Source organism: Plecotus auritus (genome assembly GCF_963455305.1).
Source record: "Plecotus auritus genome assembly, chromosome: 9".
NCBI lineage: Eukaryota > Metazoa > Chordata > Mammalia > Chiroptera > Vespertilionidae > Plecotus > Plecotus auritus.
The window spans coordinates 22,322,062-22,345,840 of record NC_137783.1 but is presented as its reverse complement, the minus strand read 5'-3'; the positions used below and the strand labels follow the sequence as shown (position 1 = coordinate 22,345,840).

General features: G+C 47.6%; 2 protein-coding genes across 8 annotated transcripts in view; one reads left to right on the top strand and one right to left on the bottom strand.

The window, feature by feature from the left end:
* The first annotated feature begins 58 nt into the window (after nt 1-58).
* Nucleotides 59-9,942, top strand: ZDHHC16 (zDHHC palmitoyltransferase 16). Of its 3 annotated transcripts, XM_080642574.1 has the most exons (11): nt 59-277; nt 3,722-3,969; nt 4,132-4,326; nt 4,475-4,563; nt 4,957-4,985; nt 5,869-6,002; nt 6,142-6,189; nt 7,033-7,118; nt 7,760-7,883; nt 8,083-8,153; nt 9,369-9,942. In XM_080642574.1, exons 2-11 carry the CDS (start codon nt 3,727-3,729, stop codon nt 9,481-9,483), a joined length of 1,134 nt encoding a protein of 377 aa, XP_080498700.1. In that variant the 5' UTR covers nt 59-277; nt 3,722-3,726; the 3' UTR covers nt 9,484-9,942. The 3 variants fall into 3 exon arrangements, with proteins under 3 accessions (XP_080498700.1, XP_080498701.1, XP_080498702.1); XM_080642575.1 differs by lacking the exon at nt 6,142-6,189; XM_080642576.1 differs by lacking the exons at nt 3,722-3,969; nt 6,142-6,189 and having other exon boundaries at nt 67-277.
* A 243-nt stretch (nt 9,943-10,185) lies between these two features.
* The window catches only part of MMS19 (MMS19 homolog, cytosolic iron-sulfur assembly component), a 29,771-nt gene continuing 16,177 nt past the window's right edge, over nt 10,186-23,779 (bottom strand). For 2 of the 5 annotated variants that reach the window (XM_080687626.1, XM_080687630.1), the window contains exons 9-31: nt 22,022-22,108; nt 21,535-21,609; nt 20,811-20,888; nt 20,130-20,268; nt 19,708-19,862; nt 19,263-19,341; nt 18,904-19,029; nt 18,634-18,718; nt 17,986-18,086; nt 17,732-17,881; nt 16,220-16,375; nt 14,786-14,885; nt 14,189-14,291; nt 13,975-14,043; nt 13,631-13,757; nt 13,088-13,188; nt 12,888-12,944; nt 12,556-12,742; nt 12,166-12,248; nt 11,874-12,038; nt 11,732-11,791; nt 10,655-10,755; nt 10,186-10,576 (exon numbers count right to left, since the gene is read on the bottom strand). In XM_080687626.1, the coding sequence (XP_080543752.1) occupies nt 10,549-10,576; nt 10,655-10,755; nt 11,732-11,791; nt 11,874-12,038; nt 12,166-12,248; nt 12,556-12,742; nt 12,888-12,944; nt 13,088-13,188; nt 13,631-13,757; nt 13,975-14,043; nt 14,189-14,291; nt 14,786-14,885; nt 16,220-16,375; nt 17,732-17,881; nt 17,986-18,086; nt 18,634-18,718; nt 18,904-19,029; nt 19,263-19,341; nt 19,708-19,862; nt 20,130-20,268; nt 20,811-20,888; nt 21,535-21,609; nt 22,022-22,108 (2,412 nt within the window). In that variant the 3' untranslated portion in view covers nt 10,186-10,548. The remainder of the gene's footprint in view (nt 10,577-10,654; nt 10,756-11,731; nt 11,792-11,873; nt 12,039-12,165; nt 12,249-12,555; nt 12,743-12,887; nt 12,945-13,087; nt 13,189-13,630; nt 13,758-13,974; nt 14,044-14,188; nt 14,292-14,785; nt 14,886-16,219; nt 16,376-17,731; nt 17,882-17,985; nt 18,087-18,633; nt 18,719-18,903; nt 19,030-19,262; nt 19,342-19,707; nt 19,863-20,129; nt 20,269-20,810; nt 20,889-21,534; nt 21,610-22,021; nt 22,109-23,779) is intronic. The other 3 variants (XM_080687628.1, XM_080687627.1, XM_080687629.1) reach the window with 3 other exon arrangements.

Sequence of the window (23,779 nt, the reverse complement as noted above, 5' to 3'; positions counted from 1 at the left end):
CGTGACCCCCGCGTGGCTTTCTGAAGGGGTAAACTACATGTCCCAGGTTGCCCAGGGCGAATCCCAGGGCGGAGCTTCAGAACGCCTGGACTTGCGCTTGCGCCCGTGGTTGAGGATGGTCTGGCGGCGGGTCCGGGTCTGCAGGCTGGCCCTGCAGACTGCGGGGCATGGTTGGTTGGTTTGAGCCGTGTGGGCCTGGGGCGCTGAGCTGGAAGGGGTGGCAGTGAGCGGAGGCTGCGGGCTCCATTTGGTTGATTGGAGAGTTGGCAGGAGGCAGGTAAGTCGGCAGGCCTTTGTCCTCAGTCCTGTCTCTTTTTCTAGGGTCGGGCCCTGTTGTGGGGCCTTGTTGTGTATCCGGCTTCCTGCTGTCTCCTAGCGGAGGCCTGTATGTCCGCGCTCTCCTCTAGCCAGGCAGAGTGCACCTTCCGGGCAGCCGTAACCCGTGAAACGGGAAGAAAGCCAACTAACCTATCTCACCCATTTCACAGATTTGCAAACTCAGATCCAGAGATAAGATTTGAATTGTCCAGTGTCTCTAAGGTAGTTTAAGGTAGAGTCTAAACCGGAACCCAAGTTTTTTGACTCCCAGTCCATCCCACTTTGACCATGCCACCCTCACCGAGAAATAAACTTTTTCCCTGTTTTTATAACTGCAGCTTCCGATCTCAGTGGAATCCTCACAAGAGTCGGATCCCATCCTTAACTTTTTCTCTTTCCAACATGTTAGTCCGGAAGGGAAGTCTGCACGTGAATAAAATGCTCCTGGTAATGATGATTGACACCTGCTGTTCGAAATTGCAAACATCCTGAGAGCAACATCTTTGTCCGGATGAGGTTTACCAAGACTTTCATCAGTTTCCTCTGCCTTCTGGCAGCTTTGAAATCCATCTTTCCCAGTATGCGCTCCCATCCCCAAATCCAGTTTCCCCTTGGGAAACAGATGGTGATTTAGAGCCTTGGGAAGAGGAGAGTGCCATGGCCTGCAATCCCCTCTAATCTGGTGGCAGATGTCACTATGGTCTGTGGCTACTACTACCGCGGGATCAGTGTTCAGGGCTTGTGCGTGGGGTGATGGTGTGCTTTGCTCTGTTTCCTCCCTTGTTCACTCTGACCCCCCTCTTCTGTGCTCCTCCCCCACAATTGTTTGAGTTCTGCTTTACCTCAGTTTCCTGAGATGAATGTATGCTCAGTTGTAGCCCCGTGGACTACATATCTCCTCCCTGGCCTCCCCATGGCCCCCAAAGCCCACCAGCTAAAATGAGTGGATGCTCAGCTTCAGACTTTGTTCACTCTTGCTCTCCACATCTACAAGCTTTCTGTTTACATGTTTGGGTTGATTTCTGGTTGAAATTGTTTCCTAAAATGCCTTCTAACACTTAAGTGCTATGATTCTAACAAGGAGGAATGATAGCAACGGAACATTTTTTAGTGTTACCACATTGTTGGACAGATAGACATCTGACCAGCCTCTCACTTCTTCATCTCAGGTCATTATTTGACAAGTATTTATTGAGCACTTCCATGAGTCAGGTCTTGTGCTAAGAACTTTATGAACATTTCCTTTGTACCTTACCAAGTGTATTATACATGGAATCATAAAGGGTTAGCGTTAGAAGGGACCTCAGCATTTACTCATCCTCATTGCATGGGAACACGAGAAAATTGAGTTCAGGCAGAATCCAGTGATTTGCCCAAGTCACAGAACCACTGACGGGCAGAATTGAACCTTGAGTAGTCAAATTATGGGGCACATGAAAGTTGGCAAGTCTAGTCCTTGAAGCAGGCATTTCCTGTAGAGCTCGGGATTTCTGGAGGTGGTTGAGAACAATCCAAAAAGTGGAAACCTGAAAAAGGAAGTTTGTTTGTAGACAGGAGAGATGGCATATTTATCATGTTAATAAAGATGAGAAATACAATGCATCTTAGTTGCGGGCTATGGCTATTGTATTTTAGCAAACAGGAAATTCTCCATTAGCCATGGTAAGGGAATAAACAGTGGTATGGACCATCTAAGCCACTTGCATTTGTTGTGGGGTAAAATGTTTTGTCCCACTCTTACATTTTTGATTGTGGTACCTATATATACTATTTTGAAAATTGGTGCTTTAAGACAAATCATGGTTCCAAACAATGGGAGTCCAACTCGAGGTAGGAAGTTTGATCTTTTCCTTTTTCTCTCTTCTACACTCTTAATTCTCTAGCTCCTAGAAGGTGATATGGGAATGGCCATTTCTTTATCCTGGTGCAGAGAGTAGGTCCCTACTGAATTGTCTTCTCTTTCTCCTCTTTCTCTGCTGGCATTGTCTGCTAGATTTCTTTTTCCCTTAGGTCATTATTGGGTTGTGGAAGGAGGTAATTAAGAGTTTTCTTTGAAAGCCTTTTTATGTTGGTGAGCCAGGATGCAAGGAGAGTACCTTGCTCTAGTTACTGAACGGAAACCATCCCTACAGTGGAGCAGCCTCCTCCAGTTTCTGCTGGGTTTTGAGCTGACTGTTAAATAAGTCAGTGGAGTTGCTGAGGACGAAGTAGCTCTAGGGGAAAATCAGATAATTTCTTTTCTGGAAGGAACGTTCATCTGCAGAGTTGATGAGACTATCATCGAAGGAATCTGTGTCTTCTGTTCTGGCATGGCCTGGGCCGCTGACCTTCCATGGCTGTTGGATGAGATAGAAACCACACAGAGGAGATGGAGGCACTGGCAGAGGAGCCATGCAAAGGGCTAAAGAGCTAGGGAAGCTGGTGGGGAAGCTTGGGGCCAAGGGCAGCAGCTGCCGAGAAGGCTCTTGAATGTTCAACTAGGACAGGCAGGGGAGACTCAGCAGAGAGGTCAGGCCTTATTGACGTCATGAGCCATCAGCATGGAGGCTCCCCTCCCACCGCCATGTCTTCCTGCCTGTGGTGTTATTCTCTGAATACCGGAGGCTGTCTTGGCTTCTGTACCCTTGGGGTGGCGCTGGGACTGGAATTGAAGACAAAGCATCTTATGTCATGGAAGGGCTAGCTGAGCTGTCCTGACAGGAGGCAGGGACTCTCATGCTACCAGGTTGGGTCTGGTGGTCTGTAACATCAGCCCAGAGGGAGTAGGAAAGATGAGTATCTTTTGCCAAGACTCAGCAATAAAATAGTTCTCGGGGACTGGAAACCCTGGGCAGGGAAGATCTGGGTGCAGGCTCCACATGCGATGCATTCATGCCACCACTGGTTGTTCCTTGGAGGTAGGTCAATGGGCCAGGGCAGACAAAGACTTGGGAACCCTCTGCCAGTGTCCATGCTCACAGAGACACAGTGGGCAGCTTTCTGCATGTTGGCTGTGCTCCACCCAGTGACCTGTCTACAGACAATTCCAAAGACCCTGCTTTGTCTTGGAGCCGCCTGTCTCTCCTTCACCCCTTTACTGTGGCCCTTTGCTCTCGGTGTGCATCATCTTGGATTTGCTGTGTAACCACATGGTATAATGTGGTTTCTGCCTGATTAGAACCTCCAGCCCTACCCCCTGTAGTCTGGTTGGGACACTGGCACTGCACATTCCAGAGCGAATTGGAGTGACTTTCTTACTGCCCACAGCTGGTAACTGGCCCAGCTGGGCCTCAGTCTTAGGTCTTTGCTTCTAAACTGGTGCTCAGGGCCTCCCCACTGGTGGGCTAAGGAGGGAGGCTGGTCCCTCACAATGGTGTGCTCTCCTAGGAGCCATGTAGCCCCTCACAATGGTGTGCTCTCCTAGGAGCCATGCAGGGCCAGCGGAGCCTGCTGCTGGGCCCTGCCCGCCTCTGCCTGCGCCTGCTTCTGCTCCTGGGCTCCAGGCGCCGCTGCCCCCCTCTGCTCCGGGGCCTGGTACAGCGCTGGCGCTATGGCAAGGTCTGCCTGCGCTCTCTGCTCTACAACTCCTTCGGGGGCAGTGACACCGCTGTCGATGCTGCCTTTGAGCCCATCTACTGGCTGGTGGACAACGTGATCCGCTGGTGTGGGGTGGTGAGTGATGCCCAGGGAGCAGGAAGAGGGATGTTTTGGGGTAGCAGAGGGACATGTGTTTGATGCACCAACGCCAGCCCCTACCCTGGGGAAATTCCTGAGTTATTCTGGGTGTCGACAAGCTCTCTCACTGCATCTACCTGACCTCACTGGTGTTGGCAGGTGTTCGTGGTGCTGGTGATTGTGCTGACCAGCTCCATCGTGGCCATCGCCTACCTGTGTGTCCTACCCCTCATCCTCCGAACCTACTCAGTGCCACGACTCTGCTGGCATTTCTTCTATAGTCACTGGAATCTGATCCTCATCGTCTTCCATTACTACCAGGCCATCACCACTCCACCTGGATATCCACCCCAGGTGGGTCTCCACAGGGGGTGGGGGGAGGCAGAGGGCTGCTGGCCATGGGAGCCAGTCCCAGGAGTGGGGAGAGAGTGTGCCTTGGCATCTTTGCAGGTATGAAACTGGTGCTGCCATACTGTCATGATGTTTTTCTCTCTTCGCACAGGGCAGGAATGATATTGCAACAGTCTCCATCTGTAAGAAGTGCATCTACCCCAAGCCAGCCCGAACACACCACTGCAGCGTCTGCAATAGGTGGGTCTTGGCTTTGCTCTCCGTGAACCCCAGCTCTGGCCCTTTGGCTGTAGCCCTAGGGAAAAACCTAGACCTGGGGTTTGATGTTTATGAAGCACTCACCACGTGCCAGACAATGTGCCCTCTCTGTCATGACCCCTGGCCCTCAGGATGGTCCTGTGAGTTAGGTGTTATCATCACTTGTAGAAACTGAGGTTCCGAGAGATGATTTGCCTTGATACTCTCATGTAGTACCAGGTAGCCAATGTAGCAGCGTTTGAAGCAAGGCCTGGCTGTCTTCAAAGTCTGTGCCCTTTCCACCTCAGCAGGATGTTGGTTCTTGTAGAAAAGGATTGGCACTGACATCTCAAGAACCTTGGCCACCGTAACAGAGCCTGTGTCCCTCCCTCACAGGTGTGTGCTGAAGATGGATCACCACTGTCGTATCCTTTTACTATCTCTTCTGCCTGAGGCCTCCTCTTTAGCTTCAGAGCACTGCCCAGGGTGAAGGGCCACAGACTTGAGGCTTGTAGCATCATCCTGCGGAGAACACTGGGCTCATGAGAAGGTAGTGGAAGAGGAGTTGTGGTGGCTGACCGTCTCCTGGGGGAAGCAGGAAGCTTACAGGTGCTCTGGGACAGAACTCCTTGGAGCAAGGCATCTATTCCTACAGCCCTTTCTTTTGTAGACTGTCATGCCGGCATCTATTGGATGGAAAGAGGTGTTTGGGCTTTAGTCGTCGTCCACTGGGTATCCAGATAGAAGCATTGATTCCCTTCTGCTGCCCCGTACAGATGTCTGGTTACCCCAGCTAGGTTGACATATTGGCAGATTCATTTTATTTTATTTTATTTATTTAAAATATATTTTATTTATTTTTTACAGAGAGAAAGGGAGAGGGATAGAGAGTCAGAAACATCGATGAGAGAGAAACATCGACCAGCTGCTTCCTGCACACTCCCCACTGGGTATGTGCCCACAACCAAGGTACATGCCCTTGATCGGAATCGAACCTGGGACCTGTGAGTCCGCAGTCCAATGCTCTATACACTGAGCCAAACCGGATTAGGGCTGGCAGATTCATTTTAGTGAAAGGTTTCAATTTTCATGATTTCCTGATGGGACTTGTGAGGGCTCTGAAAAGCTTTAACACTTTCACCTCAACCTCTGGCAAGTTCCATATGTATTTTCCTGCCTTTGGAAAATAGTTCTTGGTGACTGGAAACCCTGGGCTTGGATGATGTCATCATGAAACAAGGATGAACCAGAGAGGCCTGGACACACCCTGAAGTTGTCTGATCTTGTCCTTAATCCTTCACGCACCAGCCTGGCTAAACAACTGTGTGGGCCACTATAACCATCGGTACTTCTTCTCTTTCTGCTTTTTCATGACTCTGGGCTGTGTCTACTGCAGCTATGGAAGTTGGGACCTTTTCCGGGAGGCTTACGCTGCCATTGAGGTGAGCCCATAGTTAGGAGCAGGGCCACTACGTAGAGAGCACTTTGGGGTGTGGAATCTGTCCCTTAAGGAGTGGGGCTGGTAGCACCTCCATGCTAGAGACCTGAGAGTATAACCAGCACTGTTTTCCATCCCCTTAGAAAATGAAACAGCTCGACAAGAACAAACTACAGGCGGTTGCCAACCAGGTGGGCGGTCCCCACCCCACTGCCTTTTGCTGCTCAGGCCAGGGGGCATAGAGTTGCTGAGGCAACCAGGGCCCACCTGGTGGAGTGGTAGAGACTGGTTGAGGGGCCGCTGGAGACTGGATCAGGGGTGTTCTGGGAGGCTGTCTGCCATGCAGACTAAGTGGCCTGGAAGTCCCTGGTATGTGACAGTTTTTGGCTCTCTATCCCATTATCACCTTTTTTTGGGCTGAGCAAGAACTCTGCCTTGGTGATGGCCTGAGCAGCAAGGAGTCTGTGTCAGTCTGTGTACTGGGGCTCCAGGGGACAGAGATCAGGCTGGGTCAGTCTGATCATCCTTTGCTCCTGGTCTGTCTGCATCTGCATCTGGGTCGTCCCTTCTCCCAGGCTTTTGGGACTCCTTATGCTGAGCAGATCTTGGGCTAATGATTGTACCTCTGCTGCCCTTTCAGTCCTTAGTGTAGCTCAGTTCTCCCTGCTGCAGTCATTCCATTCTGGGTGTGGGTCTGGTCTCTTCTCTTGGCGATTGCAGCCCCAGGGGAAGGAGTTCCAGCTGGGGAGTGGAGTGGCTTCCCCTGGATCCCCATTTGTGTTGTCAGATCTGAAGGCCCAGGGTCAGCTCCTTCTGTGCTTTGCCATCCTGTCCAGACCCACTCTGCCCAGTGTTTGTCCACATGATGCTGCCGGGCTTGGTCCACCCATCTGGCTGCTACCCTGACTCCTCTGTGGCTTAACCCATTATTTTTTCATTCTGGGCTTGGATCACTTCCCTGCCTGAAGGTGCGGGGGGCTCTGGTGGAGACTAGCACAGCAAATGAGCCAGACTTTGCTGTTTTCTTTTTCTAGACTTATCACCAGACCCCACCACCCACCTTCTCCTTCCGAGAAAGAATGACTCACAAGAGTCTTGTCTACCTCTGGTTCCTGTGCAGGTATCTAACTCGCTCCTTTTTGGCAGCTTAATGGAGGGGCAGCTTCAGAAAAACCTTCGTAGGTGCCCACAGGGACCCATTCCTGTGTGAACTGCTGCTCTTAGTCTAATAAAGGTTGAAAAAGTCAGCATTTAATTTTCTTTAGCATTTTGGTGCAGGGAATACTAAGGATACTGGCATTGAGTGTTTGTTATATGCCAAGGTAAGTTAAACGCCTACCTAAACAGTAAGTGACTACATTTTATAGATGAGGAAAACTGAAAATTAGCGGGGTGATTTGTTTCACAATACACAGCAGGAATGAATGGTAGAGCTGGAGCCTGAATTTTGTGCCATCCCATTCCAACCCCTGGTGCTTTTACTACTCTCTATAGGCTCTCAAGCATGGCTATTTTAAGAAATAAAGAACATTTTTTTATTAGTAATACAGACTTATTCCCCCTCCTTTCCACATAATTTATTCTTAGCCCATGTTGAAGCATTTTCATTGATGCTTTTTATAGATGTAGTGAAGTAAAAGTTTATCTGGGGTGTGTAGGCTGGGAAAGAGGTCCCTATCTAATCATTATTGCTCAGCTTAACTTCAGACATAGCCGTTAACCCTCTCTAAGCTACTCACCAATCTTTGCTTCTTTTCTTAGTTCTGTGGCACTTGCCCTGGGTGCCCTAACTGTATGGCATGCTGTTCTCATCAGTCGAGGTGAGACTAGTATTGAAAGGCACATCAACAGGAAGGAGAAACGTCGGCTGCAGGCCAAGGGCAGAGTGAGTAGGGCTGAGGGCTGGGGGAGGATGCTGAGCCTGCCATCCTATAAATAGGCCATGGTTAGGGCCAACTACGGCAGGCATCCTCAAAGGCCAGAACTTGCCTAGCTGAGCTTAGGCTTGGCCAGCTTAGGGTTGAAAATTAGAAGGGAATTAAATAAAAGGGGTTTATAGAAACTTACATTTTTCTTGGTCCTAGGTTTTTAGGAATCATTATAACTACGGCTGCTTGGACAACTGGAAGTTATTCCTGGGTGTGGACACAGGAAGGTAAAGTAGACCAGTGCTGTCCAATAGGAATCTGTGATGAGAAAGGTGTTCTGTGCCTATGCTGTCTAAGACCGTGGTTGGCAAACTGCGGCTTGCGAGCCACATGCGGCTCTTTGGTCCCTTGAGTGTGGCTCTTCCACAAAATACCATGGCCTGGGCGAGTCTATTTTGAAGAAGTGGCGTTAGAAGAAGTTTAAGTTTAAAAAATTTGGCTCTCAAAAGAAATTTCAATCGTTGTACTGTTGATATTTGGCTCTGTTGACTAATGAGTTTGCCGACCACTGGTCTAAGACATTAGCCACTAGCTAGCCACATGTGGCTACTGAAATCTTGCTGGGTGGCTAATGCACTGATGAATTTATTTAAATTTTATTTTCACTAATTTAAAAAGGCACATGTGTGCCCTGGAAGGGTAGCTCAGTTGGTTAGAGCGTCATCCCAATACCCCAAGGTTACAGGTTCAATCCCCAGTCAGCACATAAAAGAATCAACCAGTGAATGCATAAGTAAGTAAAACAACAAATTGATACATTCTTTTTCTCTCTCTAAAATAAAAATAAATAAATTAGAAAACAATTACAAAACATGTGGCTTGTGGCCACAATATTGGAAGCACAGATCTGGATTCTAGGAGTAGAGATCATTGCTCATTTGCGCCAGCAGAGTTTAAGGCCAACACAGTGGTTTAAGTAGCAGATGAAGCTTACAAGATAACACAATATCCCAAGAAAGCTTTTCAAGAAGGGACTTCTATGTAGGGAAGGTGGCCACCAATCACCTTCCATTTGTTATGGCAGTGCCTGGAGTTCAAGCCAATACTTTCTGGAATTGAAATAATCTATTTGTGATAGAGGTTGTCCTAAGACAATAAATGAAGCTAGCTCCTTCCACCCAAGACATGGGAAAATCATTTTCCAAATTGCAGCGATGGAGGCAGTAATAAGATGACCGCAAGTACCTGCCTGCCTCCTTTCCCAAACCCCTTTACATCCCTGGCTGTTACTGTGCTTGCAGCCGCCCTTTAGACATTCAGCTCAAAACCTCTAAAGGTCTTCAAGGCACCAGAAGACATATTTATTGGACAAAATTAGGGCTTTTGTTCCTTTGTGATTAATGCCAAGGTAGCTTCAGGATACCTTAATGTGTCCTTATTGAGGAATGAGGATCAGGAAGCCCAAAAACTCTTGGAACTCAGACATTTCTCTTCTCTTGCAGGCACTGGCTTACTCGGGTGCTGTTACCTTCCAGTCACCTGCCCCATGGGAATGGAATCATCTGGGATCCTCCTCCTTGGGTGACTGCTCAGTCAGCCTCTGTGATGGCAGTGTGAGCTGGATTCTGTCAGCCACAATTTGAGCATCACCCTGCTTCCTGCATTGTCTCAAGGGCCTCCAAGGGTAGCTTCTTGGAATTCTTGAGCAACAAAAGCCAGTGGACCTGCCTTAGGGTACCATGCACAGACAACCCAAGGACCCAACTCCTGGCCACTGCAGAAGCAAGGCACGATGTGGAAAAGTCCTAGGACTGATGTTCCTTTACTCAGGCAAACAGAAGTCCCAGCCATAGACTGGAGATTAGGCAGCTAGCAACCTTGCCGGGTGCTGACCCCAACCTCCAGGTTATAGCACTGGAGTTGGCCACCACCACTTCCACTTGCTGAGAAAACATCTGAATGGTCATGCTGAGATCCTGGCTTCTCAACAGGGCAAAGATACCAGGCCTACTGCTGAGGTCACTGCCACTTCTCACATGCTAAAGGGAGCAAAAATAAAGGTATTTGATTTTTAAAGATCTGTAGTTTCTCACTCTTTGTCGCTACTTTAGGGCAGGGAGGGGAAAGTCAGGGTCAAGGCTTAGTCAGTAGGTGTTCTGGTCATGCCACCTCTGCCCTATTTGGAGGCACTGGATGCTCTGAAGAATTCTTGGTTAACCTCTTTCATTACTGTTCTTTTCGCTTATACAGTGACACTGCTGATTATGTGCTACTGAGGCATAAGTGGAGGTCAGGGGGCGGGAGAGAATATCTGACAGTCCCATTATAAAAAGAAATCTTTATTCTTCAGCCGATATACACACATGCACCACCCCTGGTCCTCAGGGCCACACTCATCTATCTGCATTCACTCCTCAGCAGCATATCTTTTTCTGACATACAAATATGGAAGAGTCTTAAGATCTTTCTTCAAATACAAGTAGTCTCACACTCAGTTACTCCACAAATCCATTAGAAACCAGGACTGTTTCTTGTACAGCCGTGCAGCAGAGGCCCAGCATTTATGCTGTGTCTGTGGGAAAGGCAGTCAGAGGCCAGTGGTCTCCCTGCCTTGGCAAGATGGCTCAATAGTTAGTAATTCCAGGTTAGATTGTCAGAACAGTCTAGGCCAGGACTCTGGGCTCAGCTGCCAGGGCTTCCCAATAGAAACCTGTAGCAGAAAGAATTTGGCAGCATTAGTGGTGAGGCTCATTTCAATTCCATCTCTCCCCACGACCTAGGAACTCACCATTCTCCCCTGGCTGACACTGCTTCTTTGCGCACCAGTCTCTTCTTGTCATCCAGAGGTTTGGCTAAGGCCCGGATCACCTGTGGTTTGTACGGCAGCAGCTGCGGAATAAGAGTTAATCTCAGCCTGTTTAGCCAAGGCAAGCAAAAGAGCTGCTTCTCTGACCCTACAACTACTCTTGAGTCCTATTCTTTTTTTTTTTTTTAGAACTATGTTGTTTATTAATAGTCACTATGTAAAAGCATCGTCAGAATATCATGGGAATTTAATGCTGGTTCTTCTTTTCTTTAATTGTTTAAAGTATTACATATGTCTCCATTTTCCCCGATTGACCCCCATCTACCCACTCCCGTCCCCCAGGACAAGCCCCTACCACCCCAGTGTCTGTTGGTTATTGCATACAAGTCCTTTGGTTGATCTCTTACTGTGCCCCGCCTTCCCCCCTCCCCCCCGCCCTTCTCTGAGGTTGGACAGTCTGTTCAGTGTTTCTTTGTCTCTGGATCTATTTTTGTTCATCAGTTTATGTTGTTCATTATATCCCACATATGAGTGAGATCATGTAATATTTATCTTTCTCCAACTGGCTTATTTTGCTTAGCATAATGCTCTCCAGGTCCATCCATGCTGTTACAAATGGTAAAAGTTCCTTCTTTTTTATAGCAGCGTAGTATTCCATTGTGTAGATGTACCACTGTTTTTTAATTCTCTCATCTGCTGATGGGCACTTAGGCTGTTTCCAAATCTTAGCTATTGTAAATTGTGCTGCTATGAACATAGGGGTGCGTATGTCCTTTCTGATTGGTGTTTCTGGTTTCTTGGGATATATTCCCAGAAGTGGGATTACTTGGTCGAATGGGAGTTCCATTTTTAAATCGAGTCCTATTCTTCAGTGATTCCAGAGGATGCTAGGTGACAGGATGACCATTCTGTGGTAGGGTGTTCAGACAAATCCTTGCCTATCTGTACCTTGCAGTTCATCACACAGCAGGGTGGCCAGTCATGCTTGACTAAGGCAAAAAGGTACTTCTCTGGCTCTTAGAATTTTCCAGGCCAGAGAGGGACACCTGAGGTACTCACCACAGGGGTGGGCAGGCGAGTGAGTGCGTGCATACACTGCAATGCAGCAATCCGGACAGCCTGGAACACAACCATAGGGAGGTGAGAGGAGACCCAAGAAGGACAGCTGTAGAAGCCAGAGAGTTGCTGGGGCTCAACGTACCATGGAAGGGCTGGAGCTGAGGTTCAGGAACTTGGTAACGAGGGTGTCAACATGAAGACTCATGATTTGGGGTGCTTCTAGTAGAAGAGGCTGAAGGCAGCTGAGGGTGGAGAGCTGTACCACGAAGTCGGGGCAGGACAGGGCCTCCAGCAGCAAGGAAAGCAGCTAGGGGGCCACAGGAAAGGTGGGGATGACCACATACGTGATGAGACTGCTTCACCTCCCCTCTCTACCTCCGCTGGGGGACAATGGCTTGGTCCCTTGCTTAGAGGCTCTGGACTGCAAGGCTTACCGTGGGCAGCTCTGGCAAGAGCACAGGCTTAGGCAGCCGGTTAAGTACATGAGACAGACCTTTCAGGTAATTTGGCTTCACATCTATAAAAAACAGAGAAGCTTAGGGGAGAAACTGGGCTCAGACATACAGCTTGAGAATTCAACTCCAATCTGATGAAGCTGGGACATTAGCCTACATAGATGTTTATAAAAAAAAAAAATGCCCCTCAAGCTCAGAATAAGCAGGATCTATCCACGAACGGAAAAGAATGGGATAAGAATCTGGAAGGTTAGCCCTTTAGGTACACCACACTGAAGCAGCAATGAGGTCCTAAATTATCTTCCAGAATGAGGCCTGAGCCAAGGAGAGGCTTATAAATTTGGGGCCTTCCTTTTAGACTCTCCTTACCTTGGGGAGCAGCATGGAAGCCCTGGACCAAAGCAGGCACGTTATCTGTGAAGAAGCGCTGGCGGAACATGATCCGCACATCAGCATGGCCAGCACGAGTCAGTACATCAGTGCAGTCAGACATGAGCAGACAGAAGCCATCAGCTGCTTTTGGGCCTAGTTCTGAATCACTCAGGAGGCCCATGAGCTGGAAAAAAAAGAGAGCCTTTGAGGTATATTGGGAGAAGACTCCTAAATACCGGGAGGAGGATGACAGTCATTTCTGGGAGGAATAGGATCAATAGAAGTTCCTGTTTAGGTCCTACATTCCCTTGTCTCCAGAATGGACTTACCCGATCTGTAAGGCAGGAACTGAGAGGATGATATCTGAGCACTAGGGCCTTTGTTACCTGTAATCAGAGAAGAAAAAGGTCAGGGCATGACACAAGCCCCAGAACCCTGAGAAGCATGCTATGCTTCCAGGTCAAATGGAGAAAATTTTTTAAACCAGACATAACTGTCTGTTTAATGAGAATCCATTCCGACTCCTTACCCAGAGAAGCAGTGTGAAGGCCTGACTGCGGTGGGCCCCAGAACCCAGCCCAGCTTCCACTTTGTCCACAGCCAGCTGTAGGAATTCATCCAGCTGTTGTCCTAAAAAGGGGAGAGGAAATGCTGATGCAAAGGCTACATATTTTTTAACAATGAAGGATGTAAATCATTTCAGTGCAGAACTCCCCGAGAAGCCACGAGAAGAGAACAGTAACACTCGGCTGTGTGCTTTGCCCACTCAGCTCTGGAACACCAGCCCGAGAGCCTGCTATCCTTAAAGCGCAGGATGCTGGCACTTGAAGAGTTGTCTGCTTCCAATAAAGAATGATCCCTGACAGCTCCCTATAGGGAGCAGGATGACAGATTAGACACAGCACTCTGCTTGTGCCCCCTCATCTCTGTCCTGTAATGTTTTGTCCAACTCTGCTCTCAACTTGTCCCAAGGACTGTCCCCTGGGAACCCCTATTATATGTAGTATTAGCAAGCTCCTTTTTAAAAAAGAATGACTGAACTTGAAGATCTCATCAGGAAGGCTTCCAGTACCTGCAGGGTGCTTGTTGAGGAGTCCTGCAAAGCACTTGGCAGCAGCAGTGGAGGAGAAGGGGCAACCGTGGCAGCAGCTCAGCTCTAAAAGCTCCCGCATGAGTTGGTTCAGCTGAGGGATTTCCACCTACAGAAAACCTGGTCATGTAATGGACCCAGAGAACACTTGAACTCAAAGAGATAACCAGTAAAAAGTGGCAGCAGGGGCCAGGATGGATGACTACAATTTCCAGTGGGGAAGTAGATCAGCTTAGTCTGCGACAAAGTTCAGCCCAGAAGTCACTTGGGATCCACCTCTCCTAGTCAGGGTTAAACTGGGTAACTCCCCAAATGTGTTTACTTACATTTCGAGGCAGGGAGCAGACAAAGGCCATAAGCAGTGCAACCAGCCTCCTCTGTCCCGAGGAGCCATCCTATAAAGGAAGAAGAGCATTAGTTATCAAGCCTGTCATGCCAGCAACAGACTTATCTGTTCCAATAGCCATCCCAGATTAGCCCTAGGAATTTCAAGGACAGAAATCTCAGGATTCTACCCCATCTGATCCATCAGACCCTCACCTGGAATGGCTGGAATCTGCAAGGGAAGCTGTTTTCAGGCAGAAAGGAGATGTTGCCATCCAAGAAGAGGGGCACAATGCAGGCGACACTCTGGGCAGCTAAGCTAGGGGTAGAGCACTAGGTATCACCAAGGAGCTAGGGTTGTATAGCAGCCCTGGGGTTCCCATTAGAGTCACCGAGTCAATGGGTCTGAGCATGATCATTCACATATTCAATAATTATTTATTCAGCACATATATGCCAGGAGCTGTTCCCATTCTAGGCCCTGGTAATAGAGCAGCAAGCCACACAGATCTAATCCATGTTCTGGAGCTCACAATCTAGTGAGAGAACGCAATGTATATTTTAAAAATGCTCCATAGGTGATTCTTATGCACATCTGCAGCTAAGAACCATCAGTCCATGGTTCACCCGCTCCCATGGTCCATGGTGCTAAAAGCCCCTTCCTTACTTTGCCAGCAAAGCTTATAAGACAAACAGCTGCCTCCACACTTGATATTGGGTAAAAGGACAGCTCAGAAGGCAGCTACCTGCTGCTGCTCCCCAAGATTGCTATCCTTTTCCTGGGGATCAAGCCACATCCATGATTATACTCACTCAGGGCTTAAGTGGGTGGTGGCAGTGCCAATGACAGACACCATGGCGGCCAACACTTCATCCTCCAACAGCACTTTTCTCATAATTGAGTGCTCCTTCTCTGTAAAATCAAAACAACAACACACACAAAACAACGCACACACAAACACAGGGCCATGACTATGGTTTATTTTATTTTTAAAAATATTTTTATTGATTTCAGAGAGAAAGGGAGAGGGAGAGAGAAATAGAGCCATCAATGATGAGAGAGAGAGTCATTGAGCAGCTGCCTCCTGCACGCCCCACACTGGGGATCAAGCCCACAACCCGGTGTGTGCCCTGACAGGGAATCAAATAGTGACCTCCTGGTTCATAGGTCCAAGCTCAACCACTGAGCCACGCTGGCCAGGCGCCATGACTATAGTTTAGATAATTAGGTCCCGTCACCGTGACAGGCTGGACTCTAGTCACAGCAGCAGTGGTTTCTAACCTGTTCTGTAGTAGTGCTGTAGACCAGAGAGCCAGCAAGCACCAGAGCAGGAGTACTCTAATGTGGGCACAGAAGCTCTTGAGAACTTTGTACACAGCCCTTATACTGGGCAACAATGAAACATAAGGCCTGCTAATATGAACATTCTTAACATCAGAAAGTTATGTTAGCCTTTTCAAAAACTTAAAAGATAACATGGATTTATCTTCATGGGTCTTCATTGTTGTAGCAGCTACCATATATCAGAGCTACGATACCTACATACATTACTATGTTGTGAGCTACCAAGCATGATCTTATTTAATCCTTAGCAACTGCCCTGTGATATAGATATTTCTTTTTTTTTTTAATCCTCACCCGAGGATATTTTTACATTGATTTTTAGAGAGAGTGAAAGAGAGAGGGAAAGATAGAGAGAAATATTGATGTGAGAGAAGCACATCGATTGGTTACTTCCTGCATTCACCCTGACCAGGGCCCGGGCTAGGGAGGAGCCTGCAACTGAGGTACATGCCCTTGACTGGAATCAAACCAGGACCCTTTGGTCCGTAGGCCGTCACTCTATCCTAAGCTAAACAAGCTAGGGCTAGATATTTCTCTTTATCCCCTCCTAATAAGTGAGGAAACAGAGGCTTAGAAAGGCTAAATATCTTCACCTAAGTTAGTGGTAGAGTTGAAGCTGAAACCCAACCAGGTTTACTTCAGAGAAGAATTCTAACTAAACTAATTACATAGCAATTAAACAGGTAAAAAGTGTGCATCCTTTTGAACATTGCTAACATGAATGGATTTTAGTTCCTGCCATTGGCTAAGTTAGCACCCTTTGCTTGAAGCGAAATCTTAAAATAAGCCTCTGCTGGTATAAAATGCAGTACCAGCAAAAACCCGAGGGTGGCAGTGCTGTTCACTAGTGGAAGGCTCCGGAGGTCTAGAGGAAAGGTAGGAAGTGAGGTGGAGAAAGTTACCTGGCATGGAAGCCTGCACAGCCAAGGCAAGCAGGCAAGGTATAGCTGTCTGATGGAAATACCAGCAGCTTTCGGGGTCCAGCTGGCATTTTTCTGCCACCCTCTGGAGGCTCTGACAGACAGCAATCACTTCACTCGGTTCTGCAATCACATTCCCTGTGTGGGGAGAAAGGATTCTCTGTTAGGTTTCCCTGAAAGCACTTGTAAGTATTTCAGATAGAGCAGATGGAAAGAACAATCAAAGGTGAGTGATCAAGAGTGTCTTATAAAAGAGCCAAGTCATTGTATTCTTTTATTGGATGTTCGTTTTCATCTATTCAGATTTCAGAGCTGAGACCTGCCAGGCTCTGCAGCAAAACCATTCACACACATTTTCTCAAAATTTTTTTTTATCATCCTAGAAGGATCATTTCCCCCATTTTATAGAGAAGGATGTGGCAGCTCAATGAAACTCCCAGTGGTTTTTCCAGGGTCACAGTAAGTGCAAAGTCAGGAATCTAACCCAGGCCACACTCTGAGTCATGTTTTTTCTACTGTGTAGCAGATCATCCACTGTTGACTGGATCTACCACAAGGGCTGGGCAGTGCAAAGTAGGGAGCTTAGGAATTAGTGAGGACCCATGGTGATCATGTATAGGTTTGTAGTACCAATTGCCACTGTTACTAGTGCCTATAGTACTCTCAAACTAGAGTAAGAATCACCCAGAGATCCTGTTGAAATGCAGATTCTGGTCCTGGCCAGTGTGGCTCACTTGGTTGGAGGGTCATCCCATGCACTGAAGGGTCATGGGTTCGATTACTGGTCAGGTCACATACCTGGGTTGCAGGTTTGATCCCTGGTCGGGACGTGTGCAGGCAGCAACCAATTGATGTTTCTCTCTCTCCCTCTCTCTAAAAAATCAGTAAGGGTATATCCTTGGGTGAGGATTAAAACAAAAAACAAATTCAGATCAGTGGGGCCTGAGATTCTGCACATCTAACAAGCTCCCAGATGATGCCCATGCTGCTGTAGCATGGCCTTAGAGTGGTACTTCCCAATGCTGGCTCCAAATTAAAATCACTTGGGCACTCTTTTGTTGTTGTTAATCCTCACCCAAGGATATTTTTCCACTGATCTTTAGAGAGAGTGGAAGGGTGGGGGAAAGACAGAGAGAGAAGCATCGATATGAGACACATCAATTGGTTGCCTCCCACACTTGCCCTGACCAGGGCCAGAGATGGAGCCTGCAACCAAGGAACGTGCCCTTGACCAGGATCAAACCCGCGACCCTTTGGTCAAAGGGCTGAAGCTCTATCCACTGAGCCAAACCGGCTAGGGCTGGGCACTCTCAATAATTACTGATGCCCAAGTCCCATCCTTCCTCACAGATTGGTTTAGTTGGACTGAGTGAGGCCTAGGCATCTACATTTTATTTTAAAAGTTCCCATCTACTGCCTTAGAGGCATCAACTGCAAACTTGACTACAGCTCCCCATTCAGCCTGGCTCCTTAAAGATTATTCCTGGTACTTACCTTTGTTCATCTGGCAGAGATGCTGCAGCAGCAGAGGCAGGGTCTCCTTGACAATGCTGGGATGTGTTGATACAGCTGACAAGGCTTGCAGACAGCGCAGATGCCGGGAGCAGTTGGTGGACCCATCCTCTCTAGCCAAATCCGACTCCCCTGAAAGCAACCCAGGAGACAAGGTTTCCCTGTGTGATGGCAAGCATGAAGGCCCTCAAGCCTTCCTGGGAAGGGGTGGGCCACAGAAGCTCAGGGACACATACCCATGCACAGCTCCTCAGCAAGCTTGGGCACTAGGTGGCTGCTGAAGGCCACAGGGTAAAGAGTGGCCAGGGCGCCTGATGCTTCCAGTGCTGCCACCCTGCTGGGGACACAGGACAGATGTGCATTAGTTGAGACTTGGTCCACCATTCTCTTGCCTAGACCTGCCATTAGGCAGATTCAGGAGTATGGTCTCCTGAGGCCACCTTGCTAAAGAGCAAGACTCAAGTACCTAGTTGAACAGGGCTTCCTCTTCTTTTCATTAATCCTCATTTTATATTTTTTCCATTGATTTTTTTTTTTTTTTTTTTAAGAGAGAGTGTAAGAGAGGTGATGGGGGGAGAGAAACATCAATGTGAGAGAGACACATTGACTGGTTGCCTCCTGAATGCACCCCAACTGGGCTGGGGATCGAACCTGCAAACCAGGTACGTGCCCTTGACTAGGAATCAAACCCACGACCCTTCAGTGTGCTGGCTGATGCTCCAACCACTGAGCGACACTGGCCAGGGCTTCTGAATGCCCAAGAAAAGAGAACAGTTCCTTATCTCCAACCACTAGGCAGCCAGAGCCAAGCACAAGGCCCACCTCCCTAGGCAGGAAGCAGGGCCCTGGAACAGCTTGCTCTATCTTGCTCTTTAGATTCTCACCAACTCTGGGCATCCTCTTCCAGGAAGCTCAGTCTATACAGGTGACCCACTGCCAGCTCCAAGTCCCCAGAAGACAGGAGATCTGCTAGAAGGGAACAGGAACCACATCTTTCTTCCCCTGCAGCCACCACACCCTTCCAAAGTCCCATTAGAAATCTCAAGTCAACCAGGGTTGCAGTGAGAACTAGGGAATTAAGACTTCTTTTCACTTAAGACAGAAAATCACAAGAAAGGGACCAATACCCCATCTTTTCTTTCTCTTAAGTGTACCTGGCTGGGCACCCAAGACAGTGAGGGTACGGATGCCAACAAGCTGAAGTTGGGTGTTGGGGTCAGTCAGGGCTGTGAATACCAGTGAGCATAGCTGGTCCTTGAAGGCACTCAGAGGCCTTTCACCTAGGGAGAGACAGTCCAGGTTAGAGGGAAGCCCTGACTCAGCAGCGATACAAAGACTATTTGGGGCAGATTTAAAGAGCTTCATCCACTGAGTGTCCAGGAAGTACACAGGGGAAAACTAAACAGGTCCCACCCATTCAGTGTTTTTTTTTAAGCTACAATCTCAGAATGAAGGACCACTGTTCTAGACTACTTATCCATGGCACTCTGCCTGCTCTGGAAGGTGATCTCACCCTTGTTTTCATAGCTCCATTTCTGCTGCAGCTTCAAGAAACCCAGGATCATTTCAAGGATTGTCCGCCGTTGGTTGCTCTGTAATGTTTTAAGGGATATTAGAGCCAAAGAATATAGGGTGGGGCAAAAGTAGGTTTACAGTTATATATGGAACAGTTTATTCTTATATTATTATTGTATTATTTTCCATAAGAACAACTGTAAACCTACTTTTGCCCCACCCTGTATGTTAAAGGATTTCAGTCCTGCTACTTTGGAAGTGGGGTGAATTTATTCTTTTATGTAAGTGTAAGGAAAAGAGTAAACAAGGGAACCAGCAGTAGCTAATCGAAGCAAAACTTAAAACCTGCTATATGGGCCTAAGTTCAACGCTTAGCGCTCTCTGTGAGAAAGGGCTCCTAGCAAGGGGTCCCATCACTTCCTGTAAAGACAGCGCCCCCTTACCTGACTGTGCTTTTGGAACTGTTCCAGCAGCAAAGGCAGTACATTGCTGGTGATGTGGTCACAGGCCCGGGCAGATGCACCTGCAGCTGCCTGCAACAGCTTGGCACTAGGCCACACCAGTTTCATGTCGGGTTCACACAGATGGTGCCTGCAGTCTGGAGAGGCAGCGCATCACATACCTGGGAGTAGGCTGAACATTGCCTGCTTCCCCTGCAGTACGTCAAAGTTGGAGACTGAGGCAAGGGACAGTTTGCTAGCAGTTACCACTGGATTAAAAAAAAATTCCAAGTAGGGTTCCAGCCACCCTCCTCCACCCCCCCAATCACTGAACATGGTGGAGGTACACATGAAAGGTCATTGGCCCTTAAGGAATTTCTCTCTGTTGTGCTCACTCCCCTTTCTGGCTTCCATGGCCCTGTTACCCTGTAGAATGTTGCTAAGGAAGAAGTCAAGGAGGTCCTCAGCATCAGCCCTTAGCACAGAGCGAGACAAACACGCAGTCAGGGATTGGAGGGCCGCTAGGCCCTCGGCCTCCACCCGCTCACTTGCCGTCTGGAACACCTGTCAGGGAGGGATCCCATGGCTACTGAGGTGAGCCGGCACCAAGTGAGACCCCACCCACCCTCTGCCTATTTCCTTGCGGGTGGGGGTTAAGAACCTTTAGGGCATAGCAACGGAATTTATTCCCTTAAATGAGTTTCTTCTTAATTGGTGTATTCTCACCAAGTCCTTAGCACCATGGGGATTCACACACATACATTTTGAAAAAGAGAATGTCAACTGTGAGCCACCATTGGGATGCCTTATCTTAGGTCTCTCCCTTTCTCCCTCTATTCTGCATGGTGACATAGGCACATGATTATTCTCCTTACCATGGAAGGACAGGAAGTGGGCACTTTGCAAAGGTGATCAAGTGCCACCATCAAGCAGCTGACCCTCACATAGGGACGCTCTCCCTTGTCATTCAACTAGAAGTATGCCCCACTGCTTGCTTGTTGAATAACCAGGCACAGCAACAGATGGAAAAACACAGGGTGAATTATTTCCCCTGAAGCCTGACAACTGGGAGTTAACAGTAGTGAGTTTATCTAAGTAACACTCACCTCTCTGCGGATAGAAGCCCAAAGGCTGGGGAGGAAGTCCTTCAGTTCCTTCTGTCCATACACAGCACAGCAAGCATTCTGCCAAGAAAAGTGCAGGTATTGGCTAACCAACACTACCTATCTCAGACTTCCTAAGACAAGCAGGTACCTCAGTACAATGGCATCTGAAGGAGCCTGGCTCTCAGCAGGATTTTATTGTTATTATTTTTAAAAAATATATTGTTATTGATTTCAGAGAGGAGGGAAGAGGGAAGGAGAGAGAGATAGAAACATCAATGATGACAGAGAATCATTGATCAACTGGCTCCTGCATGCCCCCTACTGGGGATTGAGCCTGCAACTTGGGCATGTGCCCTTGACTAGAATCAAACCCAGGACCCTTCAGTCTGCAGGCTGACACTATATCCACTAAGCAAAACCAGCTAGGGCTCAGCTGGATTTTATAATACTAATACCCAGAGCAAGAAAAAGAAGCGCTAATCCTCACGGATGAAAAACGAGCATCAAGAGGGAGCCCTGTTCAGCCTTTCCTTGGTGGCCACTCAGTTACTACAGGACAAGACAATATTCAGCTGGGGCCTTTAGGTCAACATGTAGGCCCAGATCCTGGTAATCCCTCTTTTGAGGCCCACTGAACTGTTCCCTGGCTCTCCAATAATCTATAATCCATTAGCACCCCTAATTTGTCTGAAGGCAGCTGGACTCTAGAAGAAAAATCATTCACCAGAGTCTGCAGAGAATCCAGCTTGGCACTCAGAATCTCAGAATCCACCTTCTCAATCAGCAGAGGCAGCAGGAACTGTGGGAGAGACAGAGGAAGAACTGAAGTCTGCAGCCACACCAAGGCCAACCATGTCCTTACTGCCACCAGTCCCCAGGGCAGGTGCTACACCCAAGAACTATTCTTATGACTTTAAGCTAACCTTCCTGCCAAGATGAGGCCAGACCCCCAGTTACCTGAACAATGGTTGACAAATCTGTAGGACCTTAAAAGATAGCACTAGATAGGGATTGGGTTACTATTTTAAAGAAGAGATGGTAAAGTTTTCAACATTGAAGGTCTGAAATACTTCCCACACAAGCCTGAGGACACTTAGGATGTCATACCTTAAAATGTATACTGGATCTTTCTTTCCCCCCATGCTTTTAATGTTCTTTCCTCAGAGCCTTCTGTGAGCTGAGGCTACATACCCTACTGTGGGTAGACCTACCTCAGCGAATCGTGGTGTGGAAGCCAGCACAGCTCGGAGACTCAGGATGAGATCTTCTCTCTGGATACCATGAGGATCATTAGGTGGCTGGAAAAGGGAGAACGACCATGGGTTTGTATAACTCTTTGAACACAGGCTTGAAACTGACAACCCAAAGAACGGAGTGGGATATTTACAGCCAATCTACATGATACAAGGCTCCAGCAGGAAGACATGCTCACTCTTACCTGTTCCTTGGGAATGTTCGTCTTTGAGGAATTTATTTCCTATCTGAACACATGGTTTCTATCTGATCTGTCATCTCATCATTCAAAGATAAGCATCATTAACTCTCTGGTGCATTACTTTCTTCTCTCTATATATATTATGACTGTGTTAGTAGATACTCTTTCCCTTTAAAATATGTACTTTTAAATCCCCCTTTGGTGGACTTTTTTTTTTTTTACCCTTTTCACAAAGGTGTAATTCTAGCAATATAAAAATCACTGATGGTTTCTGCATCAAGACAGCAGATTGAAAACATACAATAGCCCTAGCCCAGTGGTCGGCAAACTCATTAGTCAACAGAGCCAAATATCAACCGTACAACAACTGAAATTTCTTTTGAGAGCCAGATTTTTTAAACTTAAACTTCTAATGCCACTTCTTCAAAATAGACTCGCCCAGGCCATGGTATTTTGTGGAAGAGCCACACTCAAGGGGCCAAAGAGCCGCATGTGGCTCGCAAGCCGCAGTTTGCTGACCACTGCCCTAGCCGGTTTGGCTCAGTGTCGGCCTGCGGACCAAAGGGTCCCGGGTTCGATTCTGGTCTAGGGCACGTACCTCAGATACAGGCTCCTCCCCAGCCCGGCCCTGGTCAGGGCTTGTGCAGGAGGCAACCAATTGATGTGTTTCTCTCACATCGATATTTCTGTCTTTCCCCCTCTCTTCCACTCTCTCTAAAAATCAATGGAAAAATATCCTCGGATAAGGATTAAAAAAAGAAAAGAAAAGAAAACTTGCGCCCTAACCGGTTTGGCTCAGTGGATAGAGCATCGGCCTGCGGACTCAAGGGTCCTCAGGTTCGATTCCGGTCAAGGGCATGTACCTTGGTTGCGGGCACATACCCAGTAAGGGGTGTGCAGGAGGCAGCTGATTGATGTTTCTCTCTCATAGATGTTTCTAACTCTCTATCCCTCTCCCTTCCTCTCTGTGAAAAATCAATAAAATATATTTTAAAAAAAAGAAAAGAAAAAGAAAATTTGCACCAGATTTTCTTATCTCTCTTTAGAAACCCCATGAAAAATACAGTTAAAAGGATTTTTGTTTTTAAAGATATCAAGTTAAAGGTTGAAGAGAACAGGATAAGAGATATTAGCAACAAAGTTGTGGAAGCTGAAAAGCAGATGGGTAAGAAGAAAATGACTCAGCAGAGCCCAAAAAACAGAATCCTCAGTAGGTTTGGGGAAAGCTGAATAACCACCCATATACAGTCCTTAGAAAGCTTAGAAACTGGCAGTAACAAGTACCTCTGGAATTGCAAAATTCTCTCATAAAGTAACAAAAAAATAGAGATAGAAAATATGAAAGAAAAGGTAAGAGACCCAATAGTCTCACAAAAGATTAACAGGAATTCCAAAAAGAATAAATAGAGAAAGCAGACGGGAAGAAATGCAAGAAAATTTACTAGGACTAAAGTACATGAATTTCTAGACTGACAGGGCCTACCAAGTACCCAATACAATACATGAAAACAGACCCACAGTAAGGCACATCATT

Coding starts and splice junctions, on each gene's coding strand:
- ZDHHC16 (XM_080642574.1), top strand. CDS start 3,727: ATGCAGGGCCAGCGGAGCCTGCTGCTGGGCCCTGCCCGCCTCTGCCTG. Junction 4,327..4,474: donor CACCTGGATATCCACCCCAG/GTGGGTCTCCAC, acceptor CTCTTCGCACAG/GGCAGGAATGATATTGCAAC. Junction 7,119..7,759: donor TACCTCTGGTTCCTGTGCAG/GTATCTAACTCG, acceptor TTCTTTTCTTAG/TTCTGTGGCACTTGCCCTGG.